General features: G+C 41.7%; 2 protein-coding genes across 3 annotated transcripts in view; one reads left to right on the forward strand and one right to left on the reverse strand.

Moving 5' to 3' along the window:
• Hspb11 (heat shock protein family B (small) member 11) overlaps nt 1–278 on the reverse strand; it is a 28,736-nt gene extending 28,458 nt beyond the window's left edge. Inside the window, exon 1 of the mRNA XM_028786037.1 lies at nt 181–278. The gene's annotated coding sequence lies outside the window, so the exon portion shown is untranslated. The remainder of the gene's footprint in view (nt 1–180) is intronic.
• Nucleotides 38–20,433, forward strand: Lrrc42 (leucine rich repeat containing 42). 2 transcript variants are annotated; one of them, XM_028786021.1, is made up of 8 exons: nt 38–284; nt 5,412–5,898; nt 11,555–11,686; nt 13,348–13,466; nt 14,539–14,627; nt 15,074–15,187; nt 18,050–18,134; nt 19,960–20,433. In XM_028786021.1, exons 2-8 carry the CDS (start codon nt 5,426–5,428, stop codon nt 20,211–20,213), a joined length of 1,266 nt encoding a protein of 421 aa, XP_028641854.1. In that variant the 5' UTR covers nt 38–284; nt 5,412–5,425; the 3' UTR covers nt 20,214–20,433. The 2 variants fall into 2 exon arrangements, with proteins under 2 accessions (XP_028641854.1, XP_028641857.1); XM_028786024.1 differs by lacking the exon at nt 38–284 and adding an exon at nt 365–441.
• The last annotated feature ends 268 nt before the right edge of the window (nt 20,434–20,701 follow it).

Below are 20,701 nucleotides of genomic sequence, written 5' to 3' on the forward strand. Positions count from 1 at the left end.
GGCCCCGCCCCACCATATGCCCCGCCCACTTCAGATCAGACCACGCCCCTCATGCCGGCCCCGCGCACGCGCGCCTACCCAGCCGAGGCCTCCCCCTCCCCGCTGGTCCCGCGGTCCCGCGGCGGCAGGTCGCCCCCAGCCCCTCCCTCTTGCCACCCTCTGTGTGTGTCCCACCCTCACCGGCTTTGTGGCCTAGGTGCCGAGCCGCTTCCTGGTCAGCCGCTCAGTGGAGGAAGGAGCCGCCAGTGAGGTGCAGCCGCTCGCTGCCCCGGGCAGGGGCACAGGTAGGTGGCGGCCGCGGGCCGGGCCGCTCGCCGAGCCTCGGGCAGCGCGTGGGTGCGGGGGCGGAGTGTGAGGGGGCTGGGGGAGGGGAAAGGCCCTAGGGACGAGGTAGAGCTCGCGGTGGGAGAGGTGGGAGGATGAAGATATAGGGTGCCTGAGGTGGGTATAAGGGTGGGGTCGGCGGCGTCCGGGGTCAGACTGAGGGTGTGTGAGAATTAGGGTTCTGGGCGGGAGAGAGCGGATTTAGCTTAGGTGGACTTGGGGAGAGGCTTGGGTGGGAGTGCCGGGGAAGGGGGGAAAAAAGGGGTTGAGGAGTGCACGGAGGCAAGGAGCTAGGGTTGGAATAGGGGGAGGGGTGGGACTTGGGGGGCAGGGAAGAAACTAGTTGAGGCCGTGGATTGTGAAGTTGGAGATAGTGAGGCGTGAAGAAAGGGGATTCTGAAGGTTGAGGACCTTCAAAACCGGGGAAGAGATGGAGAGACTAGGGTGCTAAGAGTAACCTCGATGGTGAGAAGGAGAGAAGGATGGGGGCTGGAAACGGGTCGCTAGGAGGCAGGTGGAGGTGGGGTTGAGTCTGGAGGACCGGGGCCGAATTTTGAGGGGGCACGGAAGAGTCTGGGATGTGAGGAAGATGGGTCGAAGATCTGGGAGTGAACGGGGAAGGTTAGAATTTGGGGAGTGGGGGATTCAATTTTTTCTGTTTGAAAACTAGAGTAGTAAAACTATCAAGATGTGGGAGAGATTAGCTTGCTCTTGGACAAAGTATGGGCCTGGATATGACATGAGTTTCTGCAGTTTAGGGGAGAAAGCAGGTAGAGAAATCCAAGTTACAGGAAAAAACAAGTAGTGGGAAATTCAATAATGGCGGTGACACAGAACAATGAAGGTGGATTGATAGTTGGTTAGAGATACTTTAGAACTACTTTCTCTTCGGATTTCTTGCTATGTTAAGAAAAAGTCTTTTTAAAAAACCACTACATTTTCAAATAAGCCAAAGGTGTCTGCAGTTTTGAGATGAAGGTCATGAGTTGACAGATGTTTTCCTGGTGTGTGGATATGGCGGATTTCTGCCCTGGCAGAGTGAAGGAGGAACGCCTCATCCTTAAGTGAGCCCTGGTTCTGTTTCCACCCACTCTTTTCCTCAGATGGCCACTGTTTTGTTTTTTAATATATTCCCTGACCTCTTAATCCCCAGCTTGAGGCATTGTGAGTTCTAGAGAGATCAAATAGCCGGTGAGATTAATTTTGAGTGTTTTAAAAACATTTTTCAGGTTGCTGTCGTATTTTTATTCTTGAGATACAGCATCATGCAAGTGGGAAGATCTTGTGCTTTGGAGTTACACAGCCCTGTGATTGAATTCAGGCTCTGTCATTTAGGAGTTGTGAGCCTTAAGTTAGTTCCTTCATTTCTCTGAGGCTCTTCATCCATTAAGTGGCAATACTGACCTCATAGGATCGGTGATTGCATGACATCATTTTATGTTGTACCTAACAGTGCTTGCCAGCTTGTAGGTATGTAATAAATGGTAGCTTTCAATCACATCTGGAATCATTATCACTGATCATTACTTTGGCCTACTTATTATTCTTAGAAGACTAACTTATACTAAGGTTAGGTGTTCTTTTTGATTGTTGGTTTTGGTTTTGTTATTTTTTTTTTCCTGAACCATAGGCTCAGCTTGCAGTTTTAGCACTATTATCCTGTTGCCTTCTCTCCTCTCTTCTCTCTAGGATAATTTTTATGCTTTTTCCTTGGAAACTGGCTTCAAGGTTTTAAAACTCATGTTTGGTTGTTAATTATTTTATCTTGTCTCTTATTTAAAGAAGTTGTAGAGAGCTAAATTTTTAATGTACCAAGGTTATGTTTAATTTATTTGAAGAAATTATATGTTTTGTGCTAACTTCAGCTTCACTAATGTAATGCTAATACTGCTGTACCATACTTTTTCATGCTCAGGTAGATCACAGAGCTGCGTCTCTGTAGTGGGCTAGAACACCACCAGACTGCCTGTCACTTTGTTAATCTGACACATAGCTGGAAGAGATATACACTGAACATTGTTATTCTTGCAGATATCTATTATCTTAATTTTCCAGTTTAAATGAGCACTCCCATCCCCAGGCAAGGAAAGGCTGTCTTTTAAGGGGCCAGTTTGTAGTAGGTCAACATGAACAGTAGTGAGGGGCAAGCAATATCCAGTATAGAAGCTTTACTCTTTATGGTTCTTAAAGTTGAAAGTTCAAACATTCATTTAATCCTTAGATCATTTTATAGTACCTCACAAACTTCAGGAAGTACTTTATTGGAAGAATGCAGGATTTAAAAAAAAAAACAAAAAGGTTACCATGCATGATTCCATAAATTAAGAGTAGTTCTTCAAATAACTGAAGAAAGCAAAGCCTTGGATTACTGCTTGGACAGAAAAATACAGATTTACTCTTCAGTAAATATTGAATTTTTCATCATTTAAAAAGAGAATACTGTTTGATGAGTAGTCTGAAGATATGATATAGTCATAACTTTTTTGAAAATGATCCTTGGAGGGTAAAGTTACCAAGAGGGACAGAGTAAGAAATTGGTATCCAAACTCTGGTCCCACTCTACTTGTGCCATCTGCTGGATGGAATCATGTTTCTAGTTTTCATGAGAAGTCATCCATTCATTCCGTTTTACTCCAAAGTTTGTGGGAGGTTAGAGGTGAGGATTAAGAGCAGTGCATATAAGTAAGACCTGGGTTTTCGTCTTTCCTTCCTCCTCCTTGTCAGCATTATGGTGTGTTGGCCCATTAAGATACATTATCTTTGTAGGATTTGCCTTTCTGCTGTTACAGTTCGATCATTAGACTAAGTAGAGTGGCTTATGACTGTAATCCCAGGACTTGGAAAGCTATGGTAGAAGGATCTCTGAGTTTGAAGCCAGCCTGGACTACATACTAAATGTCGGGCCTCTCTAAAATGGTGGTGATAAAATGTTTTCTTTCCTTCACTCACCCATTTGATCATTTCTTGTCTGTGTAGCAAATAATTTGTTTCTATGCTATACCTAGTATCTGTTTTCTGATATCTAGATAGAGTAGGCTCTGAAGGGCTAGTCTTAAAGATCGAAGGATATTTTCTTTTTCTCCTGGTTAAGATTAAGGTCTATGAGGTCGAAGGGGCCAAATGCTTGCCCCTGCTGAAAGAAGCTCTTATAACGAGTGGGGGTTGGGGGGGGCATCTTTTCAGAAGCAGCCCTTGAATGCTGGCAAGAGTATGAAGTGTAAGAGCTGGCACTATGACAAAACTTTTTTTTTAAGCTTGTTTTTACTTTAGTTGTTTTGTCCTCCCTCCCCCTCCCCTGCCCCCCACGTAGTACCAGTAGCAATATAGCCCCATCATCTGCTCTGCTTCTACCACCTGCAGAAGGGTCTGACAAGTGGGGGAGGAGCCTGCAGCTGTTGCCTGGAAGAGCGCCTGGCTCCTAGCAACAATATCAGCAGGCCCTTCAACTCAGCACTAAATCTACCCCTTTGAGGTCTCATTCAGTTCAGCATATATCTGTTGAGTGCTTACTCAGTACTAAGCACCGTGTTCGACCTAAGAAAGAAAAACAGCTTTGGATACAGTAACAAGTGAACATAGTACACAGTGTTAAGTGTTGTGTAAAAGGAAACACTGGGTGCTCTGGGAAAACCAGACAGGCATGGACTGGTACTGGGGTTGGAGAAGTTTCCCAGGAGAATGCTGAGTGATGGTTGAGCTGAATGTTAATGATGAACAGGAAATAGCTAAGTCAGGCAGAACAACCAAAAGCAGTAAACTAAGCTAATTCCAGTGGGTCAAGTGAGTGGCAGTTTACCCATGTAGCATTGGGAGGGCCACAGAATAGGACATAGTAGATGAGCCGGAAAGGGTGAGGCTCCAGGGCTAGGCTGGGTCCTTCTTTCTGATGTGCTGCATACACATAATTATTCTCGGGAGAAAAATGAATAGTAGTGATTCCCACAAACAGGATCATTGTTTGATCTTCAGAGACTCAGCATTTTTGTCACTGACTTAATTGTTTGCTGACACTTGTAAGTGGCTTCAGGCCACATTGTAGGTATTGATGTAGAAGCTGACTTGATATACTCCAAAAGTCAACCAGAGTCTTTGAGGGATAGTTTCAGAGTCCTTTAGAAATACTGATAGGCCTACATGGTATTGAAATTCACATTTCCCCCTTTCTTACTGTAGAAATGATAATCAGATGCCTTTATTTAACATAGCAGTTTCTTGTGTAATTTGAAATCTCAGTTACTCAAGAAAACAGTATTTATTACAATTAATTCTTGATGCATAATGTCACTAATGGGATTAAAGAAAAACACAATTGCTTTTTGGTTTTTAACTTACCTCAGAGTGCTCCAACAGAATCTGAACAGATCTGACACTGGGGGACTGTAGTGACTATTTATTTTTAGCCTTTGTTGTGGAGGCTTTTATTTGTAAATTCAAGACATCCTTTTGCTCATGGTTTACCTAAGGCTTATGGAACTAGGACTGCACTGTACCAGAGTCCTGTTATGGAGTCTGGTGAGTTAAATGTGGTCTTTCTGTGTGCAAAGCAGCAAAAACAGGCCCAGAAGCAAATCAATAAGACAGTGAGCCAAGTGCAACAAAGAGATGTGTGGAAGGTGCCAAACCAGCTAGGGGAGTTACTTTTTTCTGTGTGTAAACATTTTTTAATTCCAAAATTCTAGTGGGTTCATAACATCTGATGAAATAGTGTATGCTCTGTTTACTAATACTTAAGTGTTGGGCATTTAGGATGTTCCTCATTACTCTGCTAACATAAGCTGTGCTGCTGTGAATCTACTTCTAAAAGAATTGTTGCTGGCATTTTTTGTAACTTCTGGGTAAATTTTAGAAATGAAATTTTAGCTCAAGTTCTGAAAGATTAGTAGATTACTAAATTGGTGAGAAAAATGCGAAAGAGGCACTTAAGGTAGAAACAGTGGAACAGCCTCATACTGACAAAGTTCTCAGTAACTGTTGAGTCTGGCTTTCCTCATAGTGGTAGGATCATAAGCTGTGGGCACAGCAAGGTGAAGTTCGTACTGCAGAAGACGTTCTAATTGGATTTGCTTCCACGCACCTTGCTTTTACAGTTGCAACCGAGGCAATGGCTTACTACCTCAACTCAGAAGCTCACCTGGACCCAGGGCCCATCTATGTTCGAGAAAACGGGCAGCTACACATGGTCAATCTGGCTCTGGATGGTGTTAAGAACAGCCTGCAGAAGCCACGGCCTTTCAGACTTTTTCCCAAAGGCTTTTCCGTGGAGCTGTGCATGAACAGGGAAGACGACACTGCACAGAAAGAGAAGACTGATCACTTCATCTTCACATACACCCGAGAGGGGAATTTGCGCTACTCTGCTAAATCCCTCTTCAGCCTGGTGCTGGGCTTCATCTCCGACAATGTTGATCACATTGATTCCCTTATTGGCTTTCCTGAGCAGATTGCTGAGAAGCTGTTTTCTGCTGCTGAAGCCAGACAGAAATTCACAGAGCCAGGTGCAGGGCTGAGGGCTTTACAGAAATTCACTGAGGCCTATGGAAGTCTGGTGCTCTGCTCACTGTGCTTGCGAAACAGGTGGGTATTCTCATTAGCTAGTGAATACTTCAGTGGATGTTTATCCTGTCAAGCCCAGGCTTAACAGCCTCATAGGCTCTACCATCAGACAGTACTTTCAATTTTGAACTGACATATTTAAAGTACAGGTCATTTTGAGGGGAGTTTGAGGAGGCAGGAGGGGATCATTATTGTTTTTCTCTCCTCAGCTCTTAGACAACGTTTAATCTTATTTTGAAAATGTTCTGTAAGGATTAGGATGGCTACCACAGCTTTTCCAATAGATAAAAATACTTGGCAACCAGCTTCTCTTCGTTGTTTGTTTGTTTGTTTTCCTTTGAGATACTGTCTTGCTATATTTCCCAGGCTGGTAGAGGCTTACCAGGTGATGGTGGTCCACGCCTTTAATCTCAGCACTTGGGAGGCAGAGGCAGGTGAATCTCTGAGTTCGAGGTCAGTCTGCTCTACAGAACGATTTCCAGGACAGTCAGGGCTATTACACAGAGAAATGCTGCCTCAAAAAATCTAAACAAAAACAAAAAACAAACAAACAAAAAAGGACACAAACTGTTCTGTCCTCCTCTTCAGACTTTAGGTATAAGCGTATACCATCTTGCTCCCTTGGAGTCAACTTTTCTCATAAGAGAATACAGGAAATGTATGAGTTGCCAAATATCTCTTGATATAGCCTTGGGATTGCGAACATTAGTACTCAGAATTCTTGGTCCTGTTTCAGTTTTAAGAACACTAGATATTGACTGTTAGATTAAACGGTAACATTTTTAAAATGCATGATTAAAATTTCAAACATCCAGAAGTTTTGAAATGCTCAAATAAGTTCCCAACATCCAGGCCTGTCTCCTTACAAAGCAGACTTTTTTCTTGTGACTGATTTGCCTTTGCTCATGTACTTTTTTGTATATATTTAAAATATTTATTTCATTATCATTTAAGAAAACTTTGAGAACATCTACTACTTTTAAAAGAGTAAAAATGACCCTGGCAAACAGTTCAAAACCTCCTGTTTCCTTTCCCAGAGCCCAACCACTTTTTTTTTCTCATTCCAGAGATACTTTGAACTTGTGGCTTTCCAGTTTGTCAAACTGGAAATGTAGATAACTAAATGTCTTATATACCTATGTACTTTTCTCTCTTCACATAATTTCAAAATCATTTGTAATCAGTATTGTAGACCTAGTTTTATAATGTACCATCTCAACTTTTTCATGATTAAAAGGCAGTTTGCTATTAATTCATTTTGTGTGTGCGTGATACTGAAGATCCAACTCAGGACCTAATACTAATACAGTGTTCTATCTGAGCCATATTCCCCAACTCATCAGTTTACCGTTGAGCTGAATAATAAATACAACCTATAAAATGAAGCCAAACAGCACACCTTTAATCCTAGTACTCAGGAGGCAGGGGTAGGTGGATCTTTCTTCATAAAACATGAAGAAAGGCATAATTTGTCTTTATTTAATTGGTTCGTGGAGTTAATGAATTCACCCCAGATCAGGTTGCATATGTTTGCTTTAAAAGGATTAGGCCAGAGAACACAGCAGAACCTTAGACGTGTGCGAAGCAGGCATTTCCTGAAAACTGTCTGTGCTGTAGCCTACATGGGATTGCTGCCAATGAAAGGAAAACACTTATCTTGCTGAATGACAAAGCCAATTTATTTCACATTTTATCCCTCAACCTCCCTTCTTCCTTCCTTCCTTGGTAGGATTGTGTACTAGCTCAGGTTGGCCTTATACTGCCAAACTCCTGCCTCAGCCTCCTTGGTGCTGTTATAGGCATGGCCAACCTTGCCCTGCCTCGCTCCTGTACTTTAGTCCAAGTTACTTATGTTTTTATAGAAAATTAGAAGGATGAAAGCAGAATTATATATAAAAACTCCATATTTGAGAATATATAAAACTTAAATGGATTACAGTTCTCTCCCAGCAATAATGCTCAAAGGCATACTTTCCTTCATTAGAGTGCATGCTCTACAACTGGTATTCCACTTTCCTACTTTCTCCAGTTATCTTTATAGTCTGATAGCTCCCATGCTTTTGAAAATGCTGTTTGTCCCTAATATTCTGTAGTCTGATTGGGTAGATTGTGATAGTAACACTTTAATTCACATTTGATGAGCATATAAATAATGTAACAGCTCCAGTACCAAAATAATATGTGAGTGTAACATTTCTGGAAAATAGTTTGGCAGGGTTTATTGAGAGACCTAAAAACAGCTACATGATTTGTTCAACCCTACTTCACTTTGTTTGCTTGGGTTTTTTGAGACAGGCCTTTCTGTGAAGCTATGCTTGCCCAAAACTCACTGTAAATCCAGTTGGCCTCAATCTCATGGGTAATCCTCCCTCCACTGCTGTCTGAGTGTACAGGCATGGACTACCATGCTTGGCCTCTAATTCTGTATATTAAGTCTATTTCAGCAAGTATGGTGATCACCCTATAGAGCAACATCTATCTTACAGGAGAAATTTGGGCTCTAAGCAGGTGGTTGCTGCAAATGAAGTTACACAGTAAAAGGATTCAACCTTCTTGTTTCTCTTCTTACTCTTGGCTTCAGGAAAAAACAGGAGGTGAAACTGGACAGAGGAAAGAGCCTCTCTTGTGAGCCCAGTCGTGATAACAAACAACTGAAGTCCTGAAGCAGAAGGCCTAGTTTAGTTCATTTTCAGCTTAGATGACATAGTGAGGACTTGGCTTAAAAATAACTTTTAAGCTGTACATGGTAGTCCACACCTTTAATCCCAACATTCAGGAGGTGGAGGCAGGCAGATTTCTGTGAGATCTAATCTACATAGAGAGTTCTAGGACAGCCTGCACTACACAGTGAAACCCTGTCTCAAAACAAACAAAAAACCCAAATAATACTATTTTTTAAAAATGTATTCAATCTGGTAACACAGTGAAACCCTGTCTCAAAACAAACAAAAACCCAAATAATACTATTTTTAAAAAATGTATTCAATCTGGTAACATTGTTTTTTGTAGCAGTGAGACAATGAAAGCTAGAGAATGTGTTAAACAGATTATGGCATAGTCAGATAATGAAGTTAACATAATATTCTGAGGTAATTTAAATGACTGTAAAATGTTCAGAATGTGACAAATGAAAAAATGAACCTATGCGTATTGACTATCTCTGTAATCCCAGTACTCAGGAGGCCGAGGCAGGAAGAGTGCCGTGAGTTTAAGGCAAGTGATGGAGCCAGTACATGGCTAGTAGCAAAACCCTAGTTTTAAAATTTTTTTTTAAATTTTTTTAGACAAATGGGCTTTTTTTAAAAAAACTTTTTTGCTTATTATTTCAAGACAGGGTTTCTCTGTGAAGCTCTGAATGTTGTGAAACTCACTGAATAGACCAGGCTGGTCTTGAAATCAGAGATCTGCCTGCCTCTGCCTCCCAAGTTCTGGTACTAATAGCATGTATCACCATGCCCAGATGCAAGTGGGCTTTTAAGAAAACACTTGATTATTGTATGCAGTAGTAGGTGCGAGCATGCCATGGAATATGCTGTGCGTGATATGCATAGAGGTTGGAGAACAACTGTGTGGAGTTGTTGTACCAACACAAAGGGGGTCAGGCCAGAAGAAAGAACTTTGAGAAAATAATTGAAAATAATAGAATCAGGCAGGTGAGAACACCTTATTAGGCCCAGAAACTGCCTGCTGAGAGAAGAAGCCAGTGTCTTTACGGCTGAGGTCCAGGTAGACAAAACTCCCTCGTGGTTTAATCCTAATGGTGCTCACAGAGAGCAAGTCCATCTTCCTTAAGATTTCACCCTATGTTAACGAGGTAGTAATAATCACTGCTGTGTAAAGGGTGATCATAGTCTGCCATATACTTTGTAAATGTTTGTTTTTCTTAATTCTGGAAAGAAAGAATGGGAAAATGCAGTTTTATAGCTGGAAAAAATTGAAGCTCAAAAGGGTTAAGTGATAGAGCAGTAATTAAAGCTGCTTGAATACAGACTGGGCCATGAGTTTGGCTCAGCAGGTAAAGAGTGGCAGTTCCCAGTGATTCAAGCCTGACCACCTGAGGTTGACTCCTGCAGCTCACATGACCAAGAGAGAGAGAACTGTCTTCCCTCATTCTCTCCCCCACCTGTCTCTGTCTTTCTATCTCTGTCTCTGCTTCTTCCCCCACAATAAAGTAGAAAGAATTCAAACTCGGGCCTGTCTTGCACTAAAGTGTGTGTGTGTTCTGTTGTTTCTTTACTATTTGGGCCTTGAAAGGTCATTTGGAAGACAAGCTGCAAACAAGAATCTGGAGCCTGGTGTCCTAGATTAGCATTTAGTATTGTCTGTGCCAATCCTCAGCCTTGAGTTCCACAATGTTTCTTAATCACATAACACAGTATTATGTTCTTCACCCTTAATTTCAGAATTACTAAAAATCCTTTGGTAATTGATCAGAGGACGTGTGTTTTCCTTTCCCTAATTGTCAGTAACCCCCTAAGTCCCCACTAACACTTCAGGACTGTGATCAGAAGGTAGAAAGCAGCTTCATGTTCAGTGCAGGCACAATAGTCTGGGTAAGTAATGCTTACTTGAGTACCCAGCTGAGCTGTGTCTCCAAGCAGCTTAAACTTTTCAATTTAAAAAGGGTCCCAGCACCTCAAGCCATTTATCTAGTAGGCCACTTGTCACTTTAACACTGATAATTTAATTTGAATATAGGAAGGAAAAAGCTCCACCCCATTATTCCCTTCTGATTATCCTTCCTTTTTTTGGCAGTCAAGATCCTGCTGAGTAAGAGCGCTGTGCACTAATCAGCATATTCTGCTGTAGAAATCACAGGCTCCAAGGAACGTAGATGAGAAGTGGATGCTCTGGCCGCTGTCAGGCTTCCTGTACCCTAGGAACCTCTTCTCTCCTGTTCCTGTCACACCTAATCCCTTTCATGTTTTTCTGTTGACCTCATTAGAAATAGATGAACAACTAGAAGGCAGGGCAGAGCCCAGCCGGGCTGTGGAATGCCATTTTGATCTCTTCCTCTCCAGAGGCCTCCCTGATGCTTCTTGATAACAGCTTGGCCAGGTGCTCCAGTGTAATTAAGTCACTTATGTGTTCATAGTTTGTCTTAATAAGCATCTAAATGAGAGTTGTGCTGCAGCATACTCTGAGGGTAGTTAGGGTAACAGATCCAGCAGTGTAGATGGGTGCTCAAGCTTGAGCTTCAGTAGAAAGAGAAAAATGTGATGCGCTAGATAGTTTTTGAAATACTTTCTAGTATACGCAGATTAAAGTCGTGCATGTAATTGATGCAGGAGACTTTTAAATCAAGTCCAGCCTAGACTACGAGTAAGACCCTTCCTCAAAAAAAGAAAAAAAAAAAAAAAGAGAGAGTAAGTTTGAAAATTCCCGGGTGAGATCCAGCACTACTGCCAAGGTCTGGCTAATTAAAAACTGGATCTTTTTCCTTGTGATTTGCCTTTGCTCATAGTCTTTTGTTTATTAAAAAATATTTATTCTATCATCATATACAAAGGTTTTTTGAGGTATTTACTAATTAGTCCAACCCATGTGATAGAATCATCAAGTGTTTGTGCTTCTTTCTTGGCACTTTGGGGTAATGTCATGTTGACTGTGGCACAAAGTCACAACCTGAAAGTTTGAAAAGACAAGACAAGCTATTGATTGCTCTCACACTGCACAGGTATTTGGTGGTTGCAGAAAAGCTTGAAGAGATCAAGTCTTTCCGGGAGCTGACCCGCCTGGATCTTTCCTGTTGCTGGCTTGGAGATGAACATGAACTTCTAGAACATCTCACCAATGAGGCCCTGTCCAGGTACCAGCCCACTGTTACTTGTAAATGTTTTGTTTATTTACTTATTTTTATCTTATGTACAATGGTGGTGTGAGTGCATGTATATCTGTGTGAAGGTGTCAGATCCCCTGGAACAGGAGTTACAGACTATTGTGAGCTATCGTATGGGTGCTGGGAATTGAACCCAGGTCCTCTAGAAGGGCATTCAGTGCTCTTAACTGCTGAGCCATCCTCTAGGCCTTGTTTTATTTTTAAAAGGATCGTCCAGTAGGATCATTTTAAGGAATGTCACTTACTTTCTTGTATTACTTACTAATATTTTTTTCTAAAAACATTTTCAACTTCTGTCCACTTGGTATAGCAGTATAGATTGGAAAGCTCTTAGGAAAGATAATTTATTTGTTCTTTTTTCTAAATAACCTTTTTTGTTTTGGTTTGTTTGTTAAAGTATTTCTTTGTGTAACAGAGCCCTGGCTGTCCCAGAACTTATTCTGTAGATCAGGCTGGCCTCCCAAAGATCTGCCAGGCTCTGCCTCCCTAGTGCTAAGATTAAAGGTGTGCTCCACCATGCCCAGCTTCTAAGTAACATTTATTTATTTATTTATTTATTTATTTATTTATTTATTTATTTTTAAGATTTACTTATTTAGGCCGGGAGGTGCCTTTAATCCCAGCACTTGGGAGGCAGAGGCAGGCAGATTTCTGAGTTCGAGGCCAGCCTGGTCTACAGAGTGAGTTCCAGGACAGCCAGGACTACACAGAGAAACCCTGTCTCGAAGAAAGAAAAAAAAAAACTTAAAAAAAAAAAGATTTACTTATTTATTTTATGTATATGAATACACGGTAGCTGTCTTCAGACACACCAGAAGAGGGCATCAGATCCTATTACAGATGATTGTGAGCCACCATGTACTTTCTTAGAGTTGAACTCAGGACCTCTGGAAGAGCAGTCAGTGCTCTTAACTGCTGAGCCCCTAAGTAACCTTTATTTAACCTGTAGTAGTCGAAACCATCAGGATTGAAAAATGTCATCCCTCATTTGTCCATTTTATTTGCCCTAGTTTATTATAGCAAGTGATAAAAAGAATTGCAGCTGGAGACCTGGCTCACTGGGTAAAGTCACTTGTCACCAAGCTTGATGACTCTGAGTTCAATCCCTAGAACCCACATGATAGAGGGAAAGAACCAACTCCCTCGTTGTCCTGCAACTCCCCAGTCACCATGGCATATACATCTCTACCCTGTCCACACACAAAATAAATACATGTAACAAAAAGTTTACAAAAATTTGGGACTGGAAAATGGCTCAGTGTTTAAGAACACTTGCTCTTGGAGAGGATCTGGGTTCAATTCCCATCACCCACATGATGGTTCACAACAATCTGTAATTACAGTTCCATGGAATCCTGTGCCCTATTTTAGCTTCCTCAAGTACAAATGTGGTGCACAGACATGCATGAATACAAAACACTGTACACATATAATTTATTTTTAAAAATTTACAAAAATTCAAGAATATCAGCAGGAAAGAACAGTTGTAAACAGAACAATATTTTAATGAGAGTTTGGGTGATCTTTTATAGTATTTGGAGATACTAATATTTTATGTTTTTAAGTGAAATGTTTCCAAGTATGTTCTCAAACATTCATCAAGTGATACTTTATGGCCTTTGTTTCTCTAGTGTAACTCAGCTCCACTTGAAGGATAATTGCTTATCTGATGCAGGCATTCGGAAAATGACAGCACCAGTCCGGGTGATGAAAAGAGGCCTTGAGAATCTTATGCTGTTAGACCTGTCTTGTAAGTTACTGGGTATTAATATCTGGAGAATGGCTTTAGGGTCATCATTCCCCTCGTTTGAGGGGATAAAAGACAAGCTGGCCTAGGAGCCATAACAGTCCAGTGACAGGACTGAAGCCAGCGCCTCTTGACTCCTGACCCAGTGCCTTTTACAGCTTATCACCACTTCCTACAGAGAGGAAAAGGCCCTTTGGATTGCTCATGCCACTCAGCATATAGCCAGCAGGGCCCTTCTGTCATGTTAAGAGCATACATAAGGACATTTGGCTCTACTTTGAATCTCTGATCCATAGTGTCTGTCGGCTTGGTTCTTTTTATCAGTATTTACCTAATAAAAAGCAGAATAAGTCACTCTTGTGATAACTTAAGATTAACTTGACTCCAGTAATAGGAAATCAGCGGTTTGAGAGTCCAGTAATACTGTCATCTGTGGCAAGGTGGATTGGTTCCCGGCAGAGGGTGGTTTTGTACCCTTGGGCAAATTGCTTGACTTCTGAGCCTTGGTTTTGGCATCTGTACAGTAATGAGGCTGAATCCCCTGGCATCCCTCCCAGGGAAGTTACCTATTCAGTAAATACTTGTTGAGCATCTGCTGTATTGCTGGCACTATGCTTAGTATTCCTAGAGAAAACAGCTAAAGCAGTACTCTCTGATGTGAAAAGGCACTCTGTAAGAAAGAAAAGTTTCTGAAAAACAAAATGGTAAGAGTAGTGATAGTCCCTTGTTTGTAAGTACCTCCTCACAGGTCTTCTCAAACTGAACACATGCCTGTAATTACTTCAGAGGTGAACTGGTGATGAGCAGGATCGTATGCACCATTTCCCTAGTTCCGAAGCTCCTAATCTTGTGGGGATAACTGCCTTAATCATGTATTTTTCTGCTCATCTGAGTCCTAAGTAGTTGGACTGTGAAGGATCTAGTGTGGTTGCTTCATGTCACAAGTAGAAAAAATAAGAATTCATATTGAATTCACTCAGGGACATTCACATTGATGCCCCGTGCTTTTCCCTGAGCTTACTGTGGGGTTTTACCAACAGTTATGACAGAATGCTGCCGTGTTTTTGATGTCTAGGTAACCCTGAGATAACAGATGCTGGAATTGGATACCTGTTTTCTTTTAGAAAACTAAACTGCTTGGATATCTCTGGAACAGGACTAAAGGTAAAGCTTTTGGTCTCTTTCAGCCTTACAGGCTTTATGATATGGGACTTTGCTTCTGTTACAATTTGAAGTTTAGAAAGAGCTAGTATTTATGATGGTCTTATTTTGTTTTGTTTTGCTTTGTTTTTGAGATACAGTGTTACTATGTAGCGCTTCCTGGGCTTGAACTTCCCATGTAGCCTAGGCTGGCCTCAAACTCAGGGCTGTCCTTGCTTATTGAATATTAGGATCACGGGCATATGTCACCCACCATGCCCAACTGGTTTGGTGTTTGGTCTGGTTGGCTAGTCCAGGCTGGTTTGAAACCCATGATCCTCCTGCTTCAATCTCCAGAGTGTTAGAAGTATAGGTATGTACTATCATACCTAATTTATGATGGTCTTTGCTACTAAAAACAAGTAAGAATTGGAAATGTATTCATACCTCTGGTGTTTCTCCCTCACTAGGATATCAAAGCCGTTAAGGACAAGCTCCGGACACACATAGGCCTTGTTCACTCCAAAGTGCCTTTGAAGGAATTTGATCATAGTAACTGCAAAACAGAGGGCTGGGCTGACCAGGTACGCCAGGCTTTTCACTACAGTTAATACAGCTTTTCATTTTAATTCTAGGTACCTAGATGTCAAATAAACATGAATCTCTTTGATTCTTTTTTGCCTCAGTTGTACTCCTCAGTCATCAATGGTGATAGTCTGTTACTCACCCATCTATTTAAGGAGGTAGTAGTCTTGGACATCAGATCTTAATATTTCCCTGCTTTGTTTGAGAGACTGGGCCTCATCCCTAGAATGCCATCTTATTCTGTAAATGATTCAGGAAATAAGTAAATTATAGCTCACTAAGCAAAAAGGAGGAAGAAGAGGGGGAAGAGGTCAGATCTGTTGTCTTCACAGTGTGCTATAATCCAGAGAGAATTAACTGGTGTCACACTGAAAAGGTTTCAAATCTGACATTTCTTTTCTTTGGAGCCCTTTCTTTTGCCAGTGAAAGATATAGCCTTTGAGTTTCTCTTGACTTCATAATGCACTTCCCAAGTGGTGAAGTATAGCCTTGAATAGAAAGTCAAAAGATACCAGGTAGATAGCAGCTCACTTATGTGGGGCATCTTTCCCCTTCAGACACTTAACTGTTGATTCTTGGCAGAAGCATGAAAGACTTTGTCCTGAGTTCTTCCTTGGCTCTGAGCCAGAAGGTATGGTGGAGAACCTGTCCACCAGCCTGAACATAGCATCATCACCTGCCAGTAGATAAGAAGGGGGTCCTGTGTCAAGTATTTCAGAACCATTTGGAGCTGGCTCCAGATAGGCATGGTTCAATAATTGCCAGAGTGGACGCCAGGTTCCATCCTAGGTGCATCTGGTGGACACATGGCTCTTGCCAAGACCTCCTACAGGTTGGTAGCAAATGACACGGTGGAAAAATCATAGATTGTGGAGTCAGAGACTGAGAGTCAAAGAGTTGAGCCTCAAACTCAGTAGCTAGCTGTATGACTGAACAAACATTGAGTCTTTTTTTTACAAAAGCTAGGATTTCTTTTTGAGTTTGGTGAAGACCAAGTAAACCACCTAACAGTGTGGCCTTGAAGTCAGTAGATTCGACCAGTGTAGCTTCCTACCATCACCTGGGACCTCCAGGACTTGGAGGGAGTGGTTTCCTGGCCTCCTGCTGATCCTTTGCAGAACTACAGGCTGACCCATCCCTGAAGAGGGAGGTTGTCTAATAGGAACCCACTTCTTTTCTGTCTCCAAATTTCTCTACTTCTCCAGCTGTATTCTACTTCCCTTCTTTTTAAAGGAAATAACTATGCAAGTTTATTTCAATGGTAAACCCTTGTTTATTTATTTCTTCTTTCAGTCTTATTCCTAAAAGCCTTCGGCTTCCTTTGTCATATTTATTGTATTTCCCTTGCTTCCTCACCCCACACTCTCAGTGTCACCTTCTGGTGGTACTTTCTTTCTCTGTATAATATCAGTTATCCTTACTCAGGTGAGTCCCTCACTACCAGGACATCTGTGTTCTCTTTGTTCTTAACTCTTGCACACCTTGCTGCCTTCCCTTGCAGTCTGGTTTTGGCCTTTACTGTTCTACTTTTAGTGTCTCTGGAAGCTGCTAAGTAGCCTGGTGTTCACTTTCCTTGGCTTTATGTGGCATTTAATATAAACATGCATGCCCTGGGTTTTTCTGTCTTAGCTGATTCCTCCTTCCCTTTTATACCTCTGTTTCTCAGTGTCCTGAAAGGATGACTAGAATATCAGAAGCCATTTGCATTCCCAAATACTACCTATATTTGTCTTCCTGGCATCTCAGAGTCAGTTTGTCCAAACTTGCTTTCTTTTTCTGTATCCACAGTTAGCCCTTCTTCTGTTTCTGTTGTTTGAAGGACATCGTCTTTATTTTCTACCAAGTCACCAAATTGATTTAGTCCATTTAGCTTCCCTTAGATCAGTAACCATTTTTCAGTGCCAGGAAATATCATGGAAGAATCCATAACTAATATGTTCCAAGTGCTTTCTGCATAAAAGACCCTACTAGATCCTCTGGGCCATCCTTGGAACAGCCCTGTGAGATACATGTCATCACTAAGCTCTCTTTAACATGTCACGAAAGGGAGATTCAGAGGTTAAATAATTGGCTATGGGCTGTCTGGCTAGTAAATATGCTCTTACAGTTTGTAGTTTTGTTTGTCTATATCTTGAGTCTCACTGTGTATCCCAGGCTAGCCCCAGAATCACAATTCCGGAACTACAGGTGTGTTCTACCATGCTAGGTCTATAATATTTGAACTGCTATGTATCCTGCAAGTATTTTTCATCATTTATGGTCCTTATAATCATTGCATTGCATTAGTAAGAAATACTAAATGCAAAGTCCTTGTTACTCAAAATATGTTGAAATGATTACTTACTTTTCATTCTGTCATGTATAGTTTATTATATCCAGTCATATTTCTAAAGAAAGCAGCAGTAGCTAATAAGTAAAATTATATTTGTAACATGTGGATATAGAAATATGGACATCCTACACACATAGAAGTGAGTTATTACAGATGTGTTTCAAGGCATAAAGGTCTGGGAATGTGTGAAACGTACTATGACTATTATTTCGGCTTTTAGTGTTCAGTTTATGCAGTTCATGCAGTTGATTCCTAGCTTAGAACAGGATGGAGCTGGGCAGGAGGAAGCTCAGCAGGCTGGCCTGCTGCATACACATACATGTTTTCAGATCCAGTCTAACTTGATTCTTACGAACAAAAGTTACTAGTAGGTTTGTGTTTCAGGAAAGGGACCAAAGGCTAAGAGGAACAGTGCTTCCCTCCCTGGTACAAAAAAAGGAAAACAACAAAAAGAGGAGGAAAAGGGAAGGGACCAAGGAGGAATGAGACAAGTTTTGTTTGGGTTCAAGTTTTTCCAAATTCCTTTTAGATCATTCTGCAGTGGGAGCGAGTGAGCGTGGAAGCGGTGCGGCAGCGGAAAGATGCGGAGCCTCGAAAGGCAGCTCAGTACTTCTGTGAGAATCCTATGTTTTGGAGGTTTTGCTCTTGGGTTTTTACACTCTTAAAACAGGCAGCCCCTCTTATCTCTGTAGAAAAATTAATTGTAGTTGTATTAACTTATTATGATCACTGAGACAAATCAGTCCCTCAGCATAGCTCACAGTGCAAGCACCGCCATCAGGAAGGCCTCTTCTTATTACTTACTTGTTTCTGTCTCGCTCCAATGAAGACCTATGGTCGCACAGAAGAAAACAGCACAGACAATTGAGTGTTGCCAACATATTGGAGCAGGACTAGGAATGCTGTTCAGTGCTAAAGGGAGTCTTGCATGGGCAAGGCCATGTGTTCTGTCTCAAACATGAGAGAAAAAGACTTGTAAGCCAGTGCCCTGCAGTAGACAGGTGGGTTAATAGAATGCAGTGTTCATGTACAAGGGAGTGTGATCCAGTCTTAAAAAGCAAGGACACGTGGGATAAAGAGATGGCTCTCTCAGTGTTAAGAGTGCACATGCTCTTACAGAGGACCTGAATTCAGTTCACAGCAGCCACATCTGGTGGCTTACAACACCTAGCTCAAGGGGACCCAGAATCTCTGGCCTCTAGATGCACATACTCATGTGCACATATTCACACACTTGCATACAATTAAAATGATATAAATCTTTTTTTTGTTTAATTTTTTATTATTTATTTATTTTATATGCATTAGTGCTTGTATATCTATGTGAGGGTGTCAGATCCTGGAGTTATAGACAGCTGTGAGCTGCTATGTGGGTGCTGGGTCATCTGGAAGAGCAGCCAGTGCTCTTAACTGCTGAGGCATCTCTCCAGCCCCAATCCTTTGTGTTTTTTTTGTTTGTTTGTTTGTTTGTTAGTTTTTTTTTTTAAAGGTAAGGATGTTTTGACATATGAACACTGAAGACATGCTACATGAGATAAGGCGGTCATGAAAGGAAAAATACTGTATTATGATTTTTCTTTTGTGAGCTTTCCAGAGCATCAGGTTCACTGAGAAAGAGAAGTAGTTAGGGAGAGAGTAAGGAATTTCTACTAAATAGTTACAGGCTTTTAGTTTATAAGGTAAAGAGTTCTCTGGGCTGCTAAGATGGCTCATTGGCAAAGGTGCTGGCCATCCATGCAAACCTGGCAGCCTGAGTTTGATCTCATGATGAAAGGAGAGCACTGACTCGAAAAAGTTGTCCTCTTACTTCTACATGCACGGTGCCACATGTGTGTGCACATTCACATCATACCCACAAACACACAGTGACGGAAGCAATGAAGTGTTCTAGAGGATGAGGGCTGCAGCTTGTGGTAGAATACTTGTCTAGCATGCACAAGGCTCTAGGTCCATGAGTTCTGAAAATAGAAACATTCCGGAGATAGGTTAAAATGTTCATTTTGTCATTTTAAACAAGAATTAAGTGATATGCTGAAGGAACCAATAACAACATCAGAACCCCAGGGCACACCAGATACTACAGAAGGAGAGGTCAGAGTCAAGTCCAGGTTTTGAAAGGAAAAAGGAAGCCAACAGCTTATTAGCTTTAAGAGTGTGCCTAACACTATCCCTTTATATGTATTATTTTATTTATTTCTGTGTCATCCTAGATTTTTTATTCTTAAGAAATTGAGAAAATTGATTCGAGATATTTGTTAGACTCACTAAACCCAGTAAGTGCCCACCTCTCCCTCTGCTGTGGTAGTGTATCTGCCACTCCTGCTGCTCAGCATTCAGTCCAGACCACCCCGGGGCCTTGTCTTTGTCCTGGGTGGTCTCAGACTTTGTCAGGCCCTGTCCCACAAGCACGGAAAACTCACCCACTTCTTCTTCCTACAGATCAGAAGCGAGCTCTCACAGAAGCTTCAAGGAAATGTCCCCTAGCAGAGACCCACATGAACTCTTCTGGAAAACTCCAGTTCTATAGGGAGAAGGCTCTGGACTGCCATGAGCCACTGTTGAGCCAAGAATCAAAGAAGAGCAAGAAGAGAGCTTTCGAGGAGTCAGAGCAAGAACAGAGCTCGCCACAGTCGGCCAAGCAGAAGTGTGTATGTCTGGCTGTGGAAGACTGGGATTTGCTCAACTCCTATTGACTGACACATACAATCGACCTCCCCTCACCTCAGCACATGAGGAGGGGAGATTGCTGGTGATTTTCTTTTGGTTTGGATTTACCTATGGCATTAGCATAGCAAGCAGATATTTCTACTTTTGTGGTGGGGGAGGGAAGGCTATGGACGTATGTAATAATTTCTAATGTATATTTTCAATACATAGTAATTTTTTCAAATAAACTCTTTTGCTCTCGTTGAATTCTGCTTGTGAGTTGCAGATTGAAGCCACAGGAGGTGGCACCATGTAAACTAACAAATTTGGCATGACCTGTTCTTGCTACAGTTTGGAACAGCTGATAGAACGGAGAATGAAGCTGCCGCTGATTGTATGCTTCCATGTCCTGGCCTCGAAGCATATACATGGAACTAGCCAAAATTCAGAGCCAAGAACATTCAACCTCAGGTTTAGTGGCATGTTCAATGTCACAGAGCTTACAAGAGAAATGAGAGTTCACACACCTTTCTAG

This window comes from Grammomys surdaster, unplaced genomic scaffold (assembly GCF_004785775.1).
Source record: "Grammomys surdaster isolate TR1022 unplaced genomic scaffold, NIH_TR_1.0 100, whole genome shotgun sequence".
NCBI classification, from domain to species: domain Eukaryota; kingdom Metazoa; phylum Chordata; class Mammalia; order Rodentia; family Muridae; genus Grammomys; species Grammomys surdaster.

What these genes read in the sequence shown, in the direction of transcription:
- Lrrc42 (XM_028786021.1), top strand. Translation starts at nt 5,426, where the DNA reads ATGGCTTACTACCTCAACTCAGAAGCTCACCTGGACCCAGGGCCCATC. An exon ending in TCACTGTGCTTGCGAAACAG is followed by an intron (nt 5,899 to 11,554) that starts GTGGGTATTCTC and finishes CACACTGCACAG; the next exon opens with GTATTTGGTGGTTGCAGAAA. An exon ending in TATGCTGTTAGACCTGTCTT is followed by an intron (nt 13,467 to 14,538) that starts GTAAGTTACTGG and finishes TTTGATGTCTAG; the next exon opens with GTAACCCTGAGATAACAGAT.